Genomic DNA, 17391 nt, shown 5'->3' with positions numbered 1-17391 from the left:
TTTTAATTTACTGTTGTTTTTGTAATTTGCTTCTTTGTTCTTTTATATAGCCTAACACAAATAACTTATCTCATATTTGCCCATGCTCATATTGTCCACCTCTTGCCCACCTGTACATACCAGCTGTAGTCTTGATTTGGGTGGTCAATCTGCATTTAAAAGTTTGAAAGGGTTTTAAATCTTCTAAATCAAGTAAAATGACTCAAAGTAATTTAAGCATAACAAAGTCAACTTTAATCATATAAAATGTAATTTACCAACATCAAAATTTTGGCCAGTTGCTGAGTGGCTAGTAACTTTGAAAAACAACTAGCCACAGTGGCTGGGGAGCAAAAAAGTTAATGTCAAGCCCTGTTCCCAACTGATGTAAAATGATTCACTTTTTCTCAAATTTCAGTTCCAGTTACTGCTTTAAAATAAAACAAAGAGGATTAAATGTTGTTTCTGCGTTTTTAGCTATACACTCCCAACAAAGTACTTTTTAATTCAGCAAATTTAACAGATCATTTCACATACAGCTATTGCTAAATAAGGTTGGCTATAGTGAGCCACATTGTTTGTCCAACGCTCCAAATGTGCACAAAATGTCACAATCGGAGCCCGAGAGCTGTTGTTAGCTTATCACAGGATTACTGCCACCTTCACCGCTTCGCAAGAGTAATTACCTGTGAAAAACCAATTAAATTTGCATTGTAATAAAGTCGAGATTATGAACGTAATTAATTTTCAATTATGAGGAAGCCCCAACAAAATGATTACACAAGAACGGCCAACTACCTCAGTAACGAGGCTCATTTAGGCAACGTCTTGCATCAATTTTCATATATTCTGGATAAATATGCATCAGACAATCAGTTTTAAGTTAAATTTGCTTTATTGTGCATGATTTTGTCTGTTTCAATTGCCACAATGAATTTTCCTTGTAATTTACACAAAAACCCTCTGTACATGCATTGTAACAGGCAAAATGCTAATCATTTAAGACAAGCTATAGATAATTTTACACAATGGATTTAAAAAAAAAAAAAAAATTTGAAAAATATTGTGCACTTGACATGTACTGGAAATCATTACTCAATGGCTCTAGGAGGTGCTGTCTTGATTTGGAGTTGTGGATTGGAGGGGAAGTCCCGAGGGGTCCTGACGGGATGAGCGACGGGCACCTGATGTAGGTACCTCCAGCAGAGCCTGAACAGTCTGAGCGACGCGCGTGAGCCCCTCTTCCTCCAGAATCAACTGCGGTGGACACAGTGTGTCCTGGTGGGATTTGATCGAGGGAGGGGAAAAAAAAAAAATACTAATATAAGTTTGTTTACAAAAAAGGTTCATAATATAAGCAATAAAACATCTTGGCATAAACAGATGGTTCAGGGAAAATTGGTTCTTGTATTGCAGGCCCTAAAAATCTGCAAATATAGGCTTCTAAGAGGGGATGCTAAAGGGTGAAGTGCACTCTCTGTAAACAAGCAAGATCCTCGGCTCATTATGAAAAGCTTTCCATGCACCTATAAGGATGGTTGAGAAATGCAGCTCCCATCTGTTATCTCAACGACCCACAACGTGCAAGGTAGTCCTCAGGTGCAGACAGGATCGCGTGCACGAGAGGCACTTGTGACACATGGACAATGCATACAGCAGAACACTTGATCGCAAAATCATTTCTTTGTACTGCCCACTATATCGCACAGCAGTGAATCCCCGTCTTTCAGAGACGCAGCCATGCAGTTATGGCACTTCACCGAGAGGATGCTATTTCATCCCAGGCTGAAGTACACTGAGTCGAGCATAACAAGCCAGCACTTAAACATCTTGAATATCCATCATGCATTCCAATGATTAAATTCAGTCAACCCTAACGTTATACATTAAATATAGATTATGAATGAGTTACTTATTGCCATATTTAGGCTGTATATCACACATGCAGCATATACGGTATAAGATTTTGCAGTAAGCTTTAACACAATAAAAGCGTAGCTTTATTACAGTATGAACACATGATTTTTTTTAACCCTCTATTGTGCCGTTTCTTTGTTTTCAGAAGAAAATGATGACATATGGCATTGTTGAATTGAAATCACTTACTTTAAAGAATCCAATAATGTTGTTTTTATGACACTTTTATTAGATTTTTCTCACCAAGGTTGTTTTTCCTGGGGGTCAACACATGCTCCTTATATTGCACTATTAAAAACTTTTCTGTACATTTCTTCAACATCTGGATTTTTGCTGCCTCTCTCCCTGTTAAGATAGATGTTTTTGCTCACAGATTCTCACATTATTCTAATATAGTTCACAGTAAAGTGAGAAAACATGAATGCATCCATATGGCAAATGACAGTGATGTATTTCCTGATTGTTAGGGGCATCAATTACTGCAATTAATTATTTATTTGGAGGTGTTTATTGTAATTATAATTATGCAGATCTCAATTATGACTTAAGTTTCAGGTGTTCAGAAAAAAAAGTAATATTCTACAGAAATGCCATGAACAAAGGAGTAAAATATATATGTATATATATATATAAGAAATCTATTATTCTGAAGAATCTCTTTACAGTTTGGCTATTGGAGCAATTTTATGTGGGTAGAATTTGATCATTAAAAAACAATACAACACCTTAGAGGGTTAACTGAATGGTTCTCACCCATAAACACACCATACTTCACAATGTCAGAGTGAAAAATGAGCTGGCAAGTTAATTAATGAATAATTAAAAATAATAAACAGAAAACAAATGGCCGCATAAGTATTCACCCTCCTGCTTTAACACACTTTAATGAGTTCAGAAGTAAGCAAAATAATTGCTTGATTAAAGTGAGGTGCTTCACGTGATTTCAGCGTAACTGCACCTGCATGTAAAAGCCTAAGTATTTACACTAACACTGGCGAGTGTGGTAGGAAGAAAGTTTCTGATGATGTTTGCTCAGGGCAATGACATTCATCCATTATAAGAGTTGATTAATAGTCCAAATGCTTTGGAGCAGCTGTATGTGAGAGACCCTAAAGAAGACATTAAGACTTGTTCTTCCTCACACTTCCCGCAAAAAGAAGCATCTACAGCTCAGTGAGACCGAAACTGAACTGTTGGGCACTGTGCTTGAAAAGAAGAATGAGCAAAAATGTGAAAAAGAGAACTTATGCACTCTAATGCTTATGACTTGAATTACTATGCGCTCACTTATTTTCTTGGTTTCTATTGGGGGTTGTGAAGTTGATTGTGCTGATGGGTGGCAGTATTTTCATCTAAACAGTTCCATCATGCTGTATTACATCAAAAACTCTTACAGTACATTTTATATGAACACGTATTGTAAACATACTGTGCACTACCACTGAAAAGTTTGGGGTCAGTACATTTTTATTATTATTAATTATTCAGCAAGGATGCATTAAACTGATTAAAAGTGACAGTAAAGACATTTATAATGTCATAAAAGATTTTATTTCAAATAAATTGTTCTTTTTAAAATGTCTATTTATCAAATAATGAAAAACATGGTTTCCACAAAAACATTAAACAGCAGAATTTTTCACATTGTTTTTTGTGCACCAAATCAGCATATAAGAATGACTTCTGAAAGATCATGTGACACTGTTGCTATTTACAATTTACACTAAGTGTAAATAGCAACAAAAAGTATTTTCTTTGCACAAAGTGTAATAGTTTTAGATGCGATTCATACTTAGTGCAAATAGTGGCAGATGTCTTTTACACCTTAAATGTATTATAGTATATTATTAAAAAGTATGTAATAATAACAACATATTAAGTGTATATGATTATATTTATTAAATGGATGCTACTTTATTGGGACATTACTTGTCACTGAAGCCTACACTTATCCCAAACCCTACCCATTTAACACTTTATTTCCACTATTAAATACCCCTTAGGAACTTTATTTCCACATTTTAAATATTTTCTTAATTTTGATTTAAAATTACCTCCTCTCTGAGCTGATATGCAATGGGAAAAGTGAGAAGAAAGAGTTCAGGGAAAGGTGGATTCGAATGGTCCTGTTAAAAGTTAGAGCCACCCACCTGATCCTGTTATCAGTTGGATTTCTATTTATTTATTTTTTTGTAATTTTGTCTGCCTCAATCAGACAATGGTGGGCAGTTAGTGTAAATAGCTTCTGTCAACCAGGCGGGCTATTTAAACTTGATGTAAGCACTCTGTTTAAAGCATTAACAAAAAAAAAAAAAGTTTATTGTAATAATATTTCACAATATTAGTTTTTATTGTATTTTTTTTATTAAATAAATGCAGCCTTGGTGAGCATAAGAGACTTTCAAAAAGATTTAAAAAAAAAAAAAAATCTTACTGTCCCAAACTTTTGAATGGTAGTATACAGTATATGTTTATATAGTAAACAGACACACAGTGGGGTCCAAAAGTCTGTAAAAGCAGTTTTTCTCATTTACATTTATTCATTTAATTCTAAATTATGACAAATATTATTTTCAGCAACGAGTAAAAAGTTGTAATTGAAAAATTGCATTAAAAAAAACAACTTTAATAACAGCAGCATTCTGCAGTCTACAAGTTCAGATTTTTGACCCCACTGTGTAGAACATTATATACTTTTACTTTGTGCAGCTATACTTACTTTTTCTCTATTTTCTACTAGCCACACAATGGATCAACACTTACCTTTTGGTAAAGGGCACATAATACCCGGACTCACAAGCTACAGTGAAGAGCTGACGTGAGGATTTCATCCCCAGCAGAGAGACAAACTAAAGCACAATTAATCATGAGCGAGAGCAACAGTCAGTCATGAACAATTGACAAAGGCACATGTAAAGCAGCTGACCACACATAAAAATCAGTGTTTCCTTTTTTTAATAATTTCTTTACAGACAAAAAAAGAAGAAAAAAAAAACCTTTATATCAATATAAACTTAACTTCTTAAATACACAGTATTTTATAAATATAACAAAATACATTTCATGTGTTGCAACAGTTTTAACTAGGAAACATTTGGACGGAAACATTCGTTTAGATCTAGTGCCCTCTAAACTGAGTCTAGCGTATGTATAAGAAGGACGGTAGAGTTATCAGTCATCTTCTGTAAAAGCCTTCAACATGTAGCATATAACAATCCTTATTTTATATGGCTGAAGCCTCTAGAGCAACTGCGAGGAAGTCCATCTAAGCTAAATGTGTTCAAAGTGGATTCATTTTAAATTAAATGTCTATTATGATTAGCTTTAGCATTGACAACAATGTATAGTGTTAAAAAAAAAACCACTGACTTACATATGTTTGAACAACCTCCCTTAAAATATGTTTAAGACATTGTAGGGTGAGAGATTGTATGTTGGTAACTAGTTCCACAGCACATCCCTTCACCTACCCTTGTTTCCCAGTCTCTCTCTCTCTCACACACACACACTCACCATTCTCTCCTCTTATCGTTCTCTGCAGATGAGAGGCTGCTCGTTAGTAAACTGTCGGCAAAGCTCCTAAATCACATTAAGTAGGCACGGAATACAAAAGCAACATCAGCATACAGCACCGCGGAAGATGGGTGCTCATGGCACATTACAGGACTACAAAACCACTACGGCCACATTTAGAATCAGGAAACGACAGCTGAAGAGGCTCACAACCATTTCATCTTCAATTAAAAAAAAAAAAAAAATAGCGTAATTTGTAATTTGGTAATGTCCGCTTATCCGTGAGCAGCAACAAACACACATATGTTTAAAAAGATATTAATATACCCAAAGTCTACCGTTTTTTTCCAGCTCAATATGATCGTGGGAGCTGTCATAAGCATATTACTCAATTAATCGGTTCAATTTAATCAGTCAAATTTAAGTAATGTGCTCAATGAGACTGGGTTTCCACCACATGCGGCTTCAGCAGAACGTACAGAAAAACATAAATAAACTGAAACAATAACTTAATTGTGAACAGTTTGCATACAATAATTATATTAAGATGCTCTCAAGAAAACCAAAACGAACATTCAAAAAACAAAACACAGCTTTGAATCATATTAGTACCGTCAAAAATATGTTGAAGGAACAGTTTAGTAACAGCACTGCTCTCTGGTGGTCACAGTCAACAAGGCAAGAGCGAAAGAGAAGGAAAGTGAAATAGTCCACGCAAGTCCCGACCCTAACAGATATCTACAACGTGTGAATTAAGCCAAAGTCAGCTGAGAAGTACCATCACCACACCGTTAACACATTTACCAAATGCTACAAACTAATTTGCACTGCTGTGTGAGCAGAAGGAGCCTACAAGCTTCTGAGGCACTTTGATGATGAGCATGCAAAGCAAATACAAGCCATTTTAAAGCCCTTCAAGAGGGAAAAAAGGGGATGGGGAGTTTGTGCCAGTGCTTTAAACAAGATCCCAACAAAGACAGTCTTTCCCTCAAGAAGGTGTATAATCTATCCTGGGATCAACAGCAATGCTAAGGCAATCAGGTGGAAAAGCCCTTCATGAGTGGAAACCACGTCTACATCCTCAACAACAACAAAAAAAAGAGGAGTATGTGACCATTGATGAGTTGTTTATAACTTTTTGATGTGGAAAAATGTGTATATATTCGATCAAGACCTTTGATAATTTGCAATATATGTCAATATGTCAGCATTGGTTCTCATATATGTTTCCAATCCTTTTAAAATATCTGTGGGGAGCTTTAATGTGTAAGCTCAAAGGCATTATGGGTAGGGAATTTTATATATATATATATACAGGTTTTGTCAACAATGTGTGTACACAGTACAGAGGTGATGTATCCATTACATTTACACATTGATGCTCACTCGCACTATGCTATAAGCTGGCAGTATAACATATAGAGCAAAGCCATGAGGAGAGAGTAGAAGAGCAGGAAGCCGGTGGAAAAAGGGGAGGAAGGAGAGACAGAGGTGCTGTTCTTGTCCTCGTTCACCTCCTCCTCCTCTCCGCCTGCTATTGCCAGGAGCGCCGTCGCACAGCGGTGCACTGCAGGTAGCTTACTGCACAGGATATCAGACGCTAAACACAACTCCATCTGAGAAAGAGAGAGACAGACAAAGGAAAAGGAAGAACAATGCAGAGAGGACAAACAAAGATGATTGGACACAGTGTTGAACAAAGACAAACACATGAAAGCAGGATCATTTAAAGGGATAGCTCACTGAAAACTATTTATTCACCTTATGTTTTATAGAAACCTATATGACTTTCTTTCTTCCGTGAAACACAAAATGAGATGTTTATAGAACTATATACAATGTCTAGGGCTAAACGATGTTGGAAAAAAGTGACATTGCGATATTTTGTTATTCTGCGATAAATCTTATGAAAAATACAGGAATTTTAACTAGATTGACTTAAAGGATTAGTCCACTTTTAAATAAAATTTTCCTGATAATTTACTCACTTCCATGTCATCCAAGATGTTCATGTCTTTCTTTCTTCAGTCGAAAAGAAATTAAGGTTTTTGATGAAAACATTCCAGGATTATTCTCCTTATAGTGGACTTCAATGGACCCCAAATGGTTGAAGGTCAAAATTATAGTTTCAGTGCAGATTCAAAGGGCTTTAAACGATACCAGACGAGGAATAAGGGTCTTATCTAGCGAAACGCCTTTCCTTTTCAACTTACGGAACGAACACGGCGCCAATTCCTTTTTTTTTTTTTCTAAGTAGAATAGGGAAGGCATAGGACATACAGCGTAAGTGTTTTGAAGAATGTGGAAAGCTGAAGTACGTGCAAGGCAATATTTTGTGTTTATAAAGCATATACAGTTGTATTTTTTTCGAAAATGACTGATCGTTTTGCTAGATAAGACCCTTATTCCTCGTCTGGTATTGTTTAAAGCCCTTTGAAGCTGCACTGAAACTGTAATTTTGACCTTCAACCGTCTGGAGTCCATTAAAGTCCACTATAAGGAGAAAAATCCTGGAATGTTTTCATCAAAAACCATAATTTCTTTTCGACTTAAGAAAGAATGACATGAACATCTTGGATGACATGGGGGTGAGTAAATTATCAGGACAATTTTATTTAAAAGTGGACTAATCCTTTAAAGAGCTATGTTTGGAAAGTATGAATCTTTCGATGTCTCAGAGCGCCTTTGTTTAACTTACTGTGAAGTGAGATGCAGAAACACTGTTTCATGAGCTGTGTGTGCTTCACTCTGAAACCCACAGTGCATCTATTCATTTAATTATATCACAACCATTTAGCAATATCAATTTTATTTCAATATATTGCACAGTCCTAACACTGTCCAAGCTGCTCTTTTCCATACAATGAAAGTAAATGGCGATATATTTGATATTCTTGATGCTGCTCTGCTGCGCTCCATTACGCACCGCTTGGTTTGTTTGTTACTGGATGACAAAAAGTTTTAAAAGTGACATTTTTAGGCTGCCCTGCCCTCGTCAATGTCAATCAAATCAAAGAAGGCGGGGCTTACCGCTCACAGAAGATTAGTGCAAGTTCCGAATCTAACGTGACGCTTTAGTTTTAAAGGTGCAATGTGTACATTTTAGGAGGATCCATTGACAGAAATGCAATATACATCATTTTTTTCAGTGCTGTATAAAGACCTTACATAATGAACCGTTATGTTTTTATTACCTTAGAATGAGCCATTTTTATCTACATACACCATGAGTCCCCTTACATTTTAAGTCGCCATGTTTCTACAGTAGCCCTAAACGTACAAACTCCTCTAAAGAGTGCATTTGTTTGCCTGGCTCTCTGCTGTCTTAGATGACATCTTTGTCCTGCGTTGGCCACCGTAGTTTCTCTATATTGCAATTCGCATCCTCACCACTAGATGCCGCTAAAATGTACACACTGCACCTTTAACGGTGGAAGAGAGCGTGGTGAGATGTACAGTAAGTAGCTAAACATTTAATGTTTGACGTGTTTTACAATAGAAATGTTCACAGTAATATCCAGCGATGCAAACTACTTGACATTTTAATGAAATTTTGGTGTTTTGAATTGAAAATATGCTATCATTTACATGATTCATGTAATTCATAACTGAATATTAAGAGACAAGATAAATTTTTTCGTTTTCGACATATTAGTTATGCGAATAAGAGTGACTGTCTGTATATCTTAAAATAAAATATAATATACGCAAATAGTTTTAATTTACTTCATAACTACAACTGGACCTAGATCTTCTTTTACCATTCTTTTCTCTTATTCATTATTCTCGTAAATCCCTTTTAATCCTTTAATTATTTAATTCCTTAATCATAATTACCCACAAAAAAATTAGCCGCACACACACTTATGTGATGATTTTTTTGGGGTTTATGGTGCTTTTATGGACCTTTTTGTAGTTTGACATCCCAGTCCCTGTTCACTTACAAGACAGCAACTCAGACATTCTGCTAAATATCTCCTTTGGGGTTCCATGGGAGAAAGTCATATGGGTTTGCAACGTTATGAACTACCTGAGGTGACTACCCCTTTAACATAAAAAAAGGCATAGAGAGCACAAAAAAGAAGCAAATTGAGCTTGAAGCACTTGAAAAACAAAATAAAAGAGCATTTACAGTCACGTGTCAGTGGGCGAAGTAGATTTTTCTTGTTTGCAAACAGCTCAGGAAGACAAATAATATGGAGGATAATAAAAGAAGCAAACAATAAAAGATGAAATTTATGTTTACCTCAGGGACTCCAAGTCTACGACATGCAGCAATGAAGTTTTCAACATTGAGGCGGCACTTGGCAGCACTCAGCTTTGGCTGAACAGACAGAAAGATTGCACATACATTCATTAGAAAGCAAATTAAGAACAGCCTTCTTAGTAATCTAGCTGATCTGGGATCAGCATCCTCCAAATCTGGATCACAAATAAAGATCTAGACAAAGTGCTTATTTTTGAGATATGAAATTATGTTTTGGCCATAATGAGAATAAGATCCAAGTATTAGCTCACCACTGCCGGTGAGGGGATGTGGATGATTGACACAGAACGTGGTCGCACGTGATTGGCCAATTGGCAGAGAATTGTGCCATTGGACAACGCCTCTCCCAGATCCTCAGGGAGAGAGATCTTCAGACGCGTCTCCAGAGTCTGGAAGAGAGACATGGAAAGACTTACACTACTGACGAGATATATCAACAAATACTTTTGAAACTACTCAATCAGAACTCTGGTGGGAATTTTCTCAGAAGATACATATCACTTTTTCAAAACAGCAGACATCAAAACAAAGCACTATTAGAACAACTGAATGTTGGTGGAACTGTGGAGAAATCCTACATACCAAACTCCTGTCCAACCCTTAAACAATACTGGACTACAATAAACATAACTGTGTCCCAAAACACGAAAGAAAGTCTTATAGGACACTCGTGACATGAAAATGTAACTTTGAGTAAAATGCATTTGTATAGTTACATATTTATTTATTTATTACTTTTTAACATATTACACTACTATTCAAAAGTTTGAGGTCGAACATTTTTTAAAGGTGCCCTAGAACCAGTTTTTACAAGATGTAATATAAGTCTAAGGTGTCCCCTGAATGTGTCTGTGAAGTTTCAGCTCAAAACATTTTTTTTAACTGCCTATTTTGGGGCATCATTAACTATGCACCGATTCAGGCTGCGGCCCCTTTAAATCACGCGCTCCCTGTCCCCCGAGCTCTCTACTATATTACAGCGCATTTACAAAGTTCACACAGCTAATATAACCCTCAAATGGATCTTTACAAGATGTTCGTCATGCATACTACATGCATGCGTCGGATCATGTGAGTATAGTATTTATTTGGATGTTTACATTTGATTCTGAATGAGTTTGATAGTGCTCCGTGGCTAAAGCTAACATTATACATTGTTGGAGAGATTTATAAAGAATGAAGTTGTGTTTATGCATTATACAGACTGCAAGTGTTTAAAAATGAAAATAGCGACGGCTCTTGTCTCCGTGAATACAGTAAGAAACGATGGTAACTTTAACCACATTTAACAGTACAATAGCAACATGCTAATGAAACATTTAGAAAGACAATTTACAAATATCACTAAAAATATCATGATATCATGGATCATGTCAGTTATTATCGCTCTATTTGCCATTTGTGCACAGATCCAGACGTTAATACTGCCTTTCCTTGTCTAATGCCTTGAACATGGGCTGGCATATGCAAATATTGGGGTCATACATATTAATGATCCCGACTGTTACGTAACAGTCGGTGTTATGTTGAGATCCGCGTGTTTTCCAGAAGTCTTTTAAACAAATGAGATTTACATAAGAAGGAGGAAACAATGGAGTTTGAGACTCAGTGTATGTCATTTCCATGTACTGAACTCTTGTTATTCAACTATGGTAAATTCAATTTTTGATTCTAGGGCACCTTTAATCTTTTTGAAAGAAGTCTCTTTGCTCACCAAGGCTGCATTTAATTGATCAAAATGCAGTAATAAATATATGTGAAATATTATTACAATTTAAAATAAGTGTTTTCTATTTTAATATTTTTATAATGTAATGTATTCCTAATTCAAAGCTGAATTTTCAGCATCATTACTCCAGTCTTCAGTGTCACATGATCCTTCAGAAATCATTCAAATATGCTGATTTGGTGCTTAAGAAACATTTCTTATTATTATAATCCATGTTACTTATGTTTTTATATAGTTACATATATTATAGTTACCATGTTACTATATTTTTTTGGAAACGATAAATTTTTCAGGATTATTTGATGAACAGAAAGAAAAGAACATTTATAATAATAGCAATCTTTTGTAACAATATAAAAGTATTTTGATCACTTTAATGCACCTTGTTGAATAAAAGTATTAAAATCTTAAAATCTTACAGACCTCTACTCTCCAGACTAAGACTAAGGTAAACAAGGGAAAACTAAGATAATTGTAACAAAAATGGGGTAAGCTGTGTCAGAATAGCTAGAGATGGAAAGATTAATAATACAGGATGCCTCTTTACTTTACGCAGTTGCAAAACGTCTGTCCTCTCCTCTCGTGGGGATCTGAGTGTGGCACGTGATTCACTGCGTCCAGACTCTGCCAAACTGTTTCCTGATCCTGAGAAAAAGAGAACAATATGGAGATTTACAACATATACTACTAACCAAATCAATCCTATATTAACTTCTGTGTGTGTGTGAGTGCTTGTGCGTGAGTAGATATATACCAGTTTTGACGTTGCAGCGTGAGGATGTGCGGAACAAGAAGCTGTTGGGTTTGGGAGCAGAACTTGTAGGAGAACCAGGCTTCACGCAGGATGCATCTTTAATATGTAACAAACAAGTTTCGTCAAACACTTCAAGTACGTTAATTAAGACTGGGTTCCCACCAATACAGTTTCAGCAGAACGAGCTAATATTAATTAAACAAAACTCATATCAATACATTGTTTCTACTGTATATACAAATTATATTACATTGCTCTCAAGAAAATCAAAGCAAACATTCAACAGCAACAATGATAAAAACCCTGTCAAAAAGTGTTGAAGCACCGCACTGCCCTCTGGAGGTCAAGCTGCTTTCTTGGGGATCATTTCAAAAGAATTTCTATAGGTAATTGAAAGGAATCTGCATGTCAACTGCAGATTCACTGTTGTTTAGCAAATTTGTTGTGGGCGAAATCCAGTTATTTCAATAGCAATCCACGTGATTGGGAATTTCACGTGAGGATGAAAGATTTCGCCATGCAGATTCTGCAACGGGTTTAAGTTGGTCATGCGGATTGGCAGCATTGAGCAACAGAAAGCTGCTTAGTTTGAAAGTGACTTCTGTTTGAGCAATGCTTTGTGCATCACTACACTATTGCCAATTCTTTTTCCCAGCTAATGTGAGTGCCCCTTATATATCTACATTTTTAACAGTTTTTGTGATATCCATGTGATACATAAATCTGTTATAACGTGAGTGGTACTTATGTTTTGGCAATATACAGTAGAGATGGTTTAGATACAGTTAGATAAAGAAAATGCTCAAGTTTATCGTGTTCTCTTCACAAGTTACAAGCCTGGTTTCTCAGACAAGGCCAGGATTAGGCCTTAGTTCAATTAGGACATTTAAGTAGCTTTTAAAAACCTACCCCAGAAAAAAAACATTACTGGTGTGCATCTTGAGACAACACAATGGCACTGACGTTGAAACTTTCTTCACTTTTTACATTCACAAACTGCTATATTACACAATACATGACCTGTAATACCCAAAAAAGCATTAATAGGGCCACTTTTAAAAAAATGTTGACTTCATGGGGTCTTCAAAAAATGCCATTTTCCATTAAAAGCAGCTGAAATTTCTTGCATTAAAGGTACCTGTGCGACTGATGGAGCGCTGTAAAGACACTGTTTGAGTGGACGGAGAAACCTGATCTACACTCTGAGAGAGAAAGAGAGAAATAAGTCAAAGAAAGAAGTCTTAAACACTCATAAAGTATAACATCATGCATTTATGACAGATTGAGTGTAAATGTGAGGGACTCACTGCACATCTCTGTTTCGGGCCATTGGGTGGAGAGCTGCTATCTGAATCACCACTAGAGGGACACAGACATCAAAAATGAACTAATCAAAACTACAAAAACATGTGGACTGCTTTGTGAACTTCACTAACTAGACAATTTTAGAGTGAATTAGCAACTCCACAATCACATCATGCATGTTTTATGAAGGTAAGTTACTCTTAAATAAGGTATGTCTATTTGATTTGACTGTTCATTATGTCACCACAGCTGGTCTCAAATTCAGATTTTTGCCTTCTCTGTTTAAAGCGACACAGATTGCCACAACAAAATGTTAACCCCAGCCAAATGCAAACACAAACGCATATGCAGACCATTCGCTCCACTCTTACCTTGAAATGCTTCCTGTTCCTCCGTGCTTTGTCGTCGTCGCCAAGTTACTTCCTGTTTTTACAGTTATCTTCTGCAAACTGTAAGACATCAAATGCTTATTAGTCAATAGCTTCCTAATACAAAAGCACACAGGACTTTGTTCATACAAATAGAGGCATTCTGGGAGATTCTTCTGGCTGTGTTTTACTAAATGTGCTTTAAGACACCAATGAAGTTAAGGCACACGACAGCAAGTAACAGTGGTTTCCTTTACAACCACAATGGCTTTCATGACGAAGCATCAGCAAAGAAATAATAGAGGCCATTTTATGCACTTTAAAGCAGTGGTTTTGAAGAGTTGCTTGCTGTGCATTAGCAAACTGGCTTGTTTGTTCTAGTCTTTTTGACGCCATATCACCTATTCACTCGTTTCACTTCCACATTTCTTTGATTCATTCAATCCCATCAGCCACTCACGTGCTGGCCCTGGCTCTCTGCTGCTGGGCTCTTTCTCTTTCCTGCCAGATGAGCAGGTTTCCAGGTCTCCTTCTCTCCTCTAGAGTGGGACTGGATGGTGAGCCGGAGTCTGAACCATCTCCAATCACAAATATCCTGAAAGGAAGTAAAAGAGAGATTTAAGTTTTGAATATTTTCCCAAGAATGTTCACCAGAATATAACTTTTTCTGAAGAAATTGTGGTGCTTATCTAAGGCACCACCACTATGCAAGGGTGTTGTGGATGGTTGCTAAAGTTTTTTGTATGGTTTTTCGTCATTGCTATGCAGTTTTTAGGGTGTTCTGGGTGATTATTTACTGGCTCAAGTCAAAAGAGTCTATCATTTTCTGGTTCCTAAATATGGCAATTAAGTCTAAGGGATTTTTTTGTCCAATGTAATCACCCACCAGGTGAAAATCATACGTCTGCAATCAAAATCATACGTCATACAAACCGCATGATTTGAGGTATCACTTATGGTCAGGAGTTTGCTCAAATCCCTAATCCAAAATATGAGCAATAGTAGTGACGTTTGCCATAAGGCTGCAATACTTATCACAACTTCGGAACAGATTTAAAAACACTAGGTAACATACACTTGCTGACTTTGTTAAAGAGAAACACTGGGCATCAAACATTAAACAATAGAGAATCTCACACTATCAGACTTTTATTTAGTTCCAAACACAACAAACTCATGCAGAAACAATATGAAAACAGATGAAAACAATGTGTGTTCTAAAATCGACTCAAAATATTAGACGTTTGATATCCTCCGGAATCATAGTCTGAAGCTAATAAACAAAAAAACCAAAATATTTCATTATTGCCATTTTTCTGTGAAATCTGTCAACTCCGACTGCCCAAAATCTTTAGACTGGCTTTGACTTTCAGCAACTAGCGTTGACACCTCCAGATGGCAAATCTGGGCAAAAGTCATGTAATGTATTCCAGCCTTTAGCACACAGTACTAATTAGGTCTCCAATCTCAAAGAACAGTGGGAAGAACATAGAGCTGCCATGATATTGGGGAAAAAACCTGACATTGTGATATTTTGTTTTTCTGCAATATATATTGCCTGACTTTTTTTTTTTTTTTTTTTTTTTTTTAAGGTGCCATCGAACGTTTTTTTTACAAGATCTAATATAAGTCTAAGGCGTCCCCTGAATGTGTCTGTGAAGTTTCAGCTCAAAATACCCCATAGATTTTTTTTAAATATTTTTTTTAACTGCCTATTTTGGGGCATAATTAGAAATGCACCGATTCAGGCTGCTGCCCCTTTAATTGCTCGAGCTCTCCGCCCCCTCCCGAGCTCTCAACTCTATCATTGCATAAACAAAGTTCACACAGCTAATATAACTCTCAAAATGGATCTTTACAGTGTTCGCCATGCAGCATGTCTAATCGTGTAAGTATAGTATGTATTTGGATGTTTACATTTGATTCTGAATGAGTTTGCTCCGTGGCTAAAGCTAACATTACACACTGTTGGAGAGATTTATAAAGAATGAAGTTGTGTTTATGCATTATAAAGACTGCAAGTGTTTAAAAATGAAAATCGGCTCTTGTCTCCGTGAATACAGTAATAAACGATGGTAACTTTAACCACATTTAACAGTACATTAGCAACATGCTAACAAAACATTTAGAAAGACAATTTACAAATATCACTAAAAATATCATGATATCAATGATCATGTCAGTTATTATTGCTCCATCTGCCATTTTTCGCTATTGTTCTTGCTTGCTTACCTAGTCTGATGATTCAGCTGTGCACAGATCCAGAGGTTAATACTGGCTGCCCTTGTGTAATGCCTTGAACATGGGCTGGCATATGCAAATATTGGGGGCGTACATATTAATGATCCCAACTGTTACGTAACAGTCGGTGTTATGTTGAGATTCGCCTGTTCTTCGGAGGTCTTTTAAACAAATGAGATTTATATAAGTAGGAGGAAACTATGGAGTTTGAGACTCACTGTATGTCATTTCCATGTACTGAACTCTTGTTATTTAACTATGCCAAGGAAAATTCAATTTTCAATTCGATGGCACCTTTAATAATAGAATACTTGAATAGCTCTATTTAGAAAGATTTTTGGGGTGATTTCGTAGGGGAGTGCATTTGCATAGAAATAAAAAAAAAAAACTCAAAAAAAACTTTTTTAGGGCAAACCATCCTTTTAAGGCTGAACAATTTGAGGAAAAATTGGGGGGGGTACACTTGGGTACAAACATTACAAGAACTTTAACCTCTTTCAGTAACCAAGAAGTGATAAGAATAAAAAAAACCCTCTTCACTTGAGTTCATAGGCCACATTTCAAAATGACGATAAAATAATTATGATTTTGATTGTGATTATTATTTGATGAAAGAATTAAAACTAAAAATAATAATTATTAGTGCTGTCAAATTGATTAATCGCGATTAATCGCATCTAACAAAAGTTTATATTTATATACAATACTGATATCTACAGTATGTTGTAATTTTGTCATTTGCAAATATTAAAACTTCAAGGTTTTATTTTGGCGAAAAACAGCAGGGAGACTTTAAAGCTTCTCCTTTGCTGGTTTACAAACACTTCTCATTAGAAATGTAGTGAAATGAGTGGCTCTGCTGGCACACATAACATTCTCAAATGCATCTTACAAGTGACTCAAACTCACAGCACAGTTGGAGTTTGTGTGGAGTAGCATTTACTGTGAATCAAGCCGTTCCAAGACACCGAAACACTGGATCATACACCAGATATATCAGAAGAAACTATGTTTTTTTAGATTTTATATATTTTATTATTACTTTGTACTATTTGTACTATCTTTAATATGGCTGCTGTTATAATGTAGAATAAAGCAGACGAGTTTACAGAGCAACTATGACAGTAAGATACTCAGTTACACTGAAACTGTGGGAGGAAGTTCACTGTTGACTTTTCCCAGCACTCCCTCACGGATTGACCTTGCGTAATCAAAGCAGAGGAGGGATCCAGCACACTTTAATTAAGAGAGACTGTGTTTCGCGGTAACTATTTAAGCACGTATTATAATCAACTGAAGGACGTCACTGTGGCCTTCA

At 36.1% G+C, this 17391-nt stretch overlaps 1 protein-coding gene across 2 annotated transcripts in view; it reads right to left on the bottom strand.

Moving 5' to 3' along the window:
- Positions 1 to 855: 855 nt before the first annotated feature.
- lrch4 (leucine-rich repeats and calponin homology (CH) domain containing 4) overlaps positions 856 to 17391 on the bottom strand; it is a 50063-nt gene continuing 33527 nt past the window's right edge. Inside the window, exons 10-18 of one of the 2 annotated variants that reach the window (XM_048185267.1) lie at positions 14293 to 14427; positions 13836 to 13913; positions 13467 to 13518; positions 13298 to 13361; positions 12160 to 12255; positions 11953 to 12050; positions 9928 to 10065; positions 9656 to 9733; positions 856 to 1257 (exon numbers count right to left, since the gene is read on the bottom strand). In XM_048185267.1, the coding sequence (XP_048041224.1) occupies positions 1084 to 1257; positions 9656 to 9733; positions 9928 to 10065; positions 11953 to 12050; positions 12160 to 12255; positions 13298 to 13361; positions 13467 to 13518; positions 13836 to 13913; positions 14293 to 14427 (913 nt within the window). In that variant the 3' untranslated portion in view covers positions 856 to 1083. Of the gene's footprint in view, positions 1258 to 4834; positions 7026 to 9655; positions 9734 to 9927; positions 10066 to 11952; positions 12051 to 12159; positions 12256 to 13297; positions 13362 to 13466; positions 13519 to 13835; positions 13914 to 14292; positions 14428 to 17391 lie in introns of those variants that run through there. The other variant, XM_048185266.1, reaches the window with a different exon arrangement.

Source organism: Megalobrama amblycephala, linkage group LG3 (genome assembly GCF_018812025.1).
Source record: "Megalobrama amblycephala isolate DHTTF-2021 linkage group LG3, ASM1881202v1, whole genome shotgun sequence".
Taxonomy (NCBI): domain Eukaryota; kingdom Metazoa; phylum Chordata; class Actinopteri; order Cypriniformes; family Xenocyprididae; genus Megalobrama; species Megalobrama amblycephala.
The sequence above is the reverse complement of the archived record's forward strand: the minus strand, read 5'-3'. Positions and strand labels throughout refer to the sequence as shown.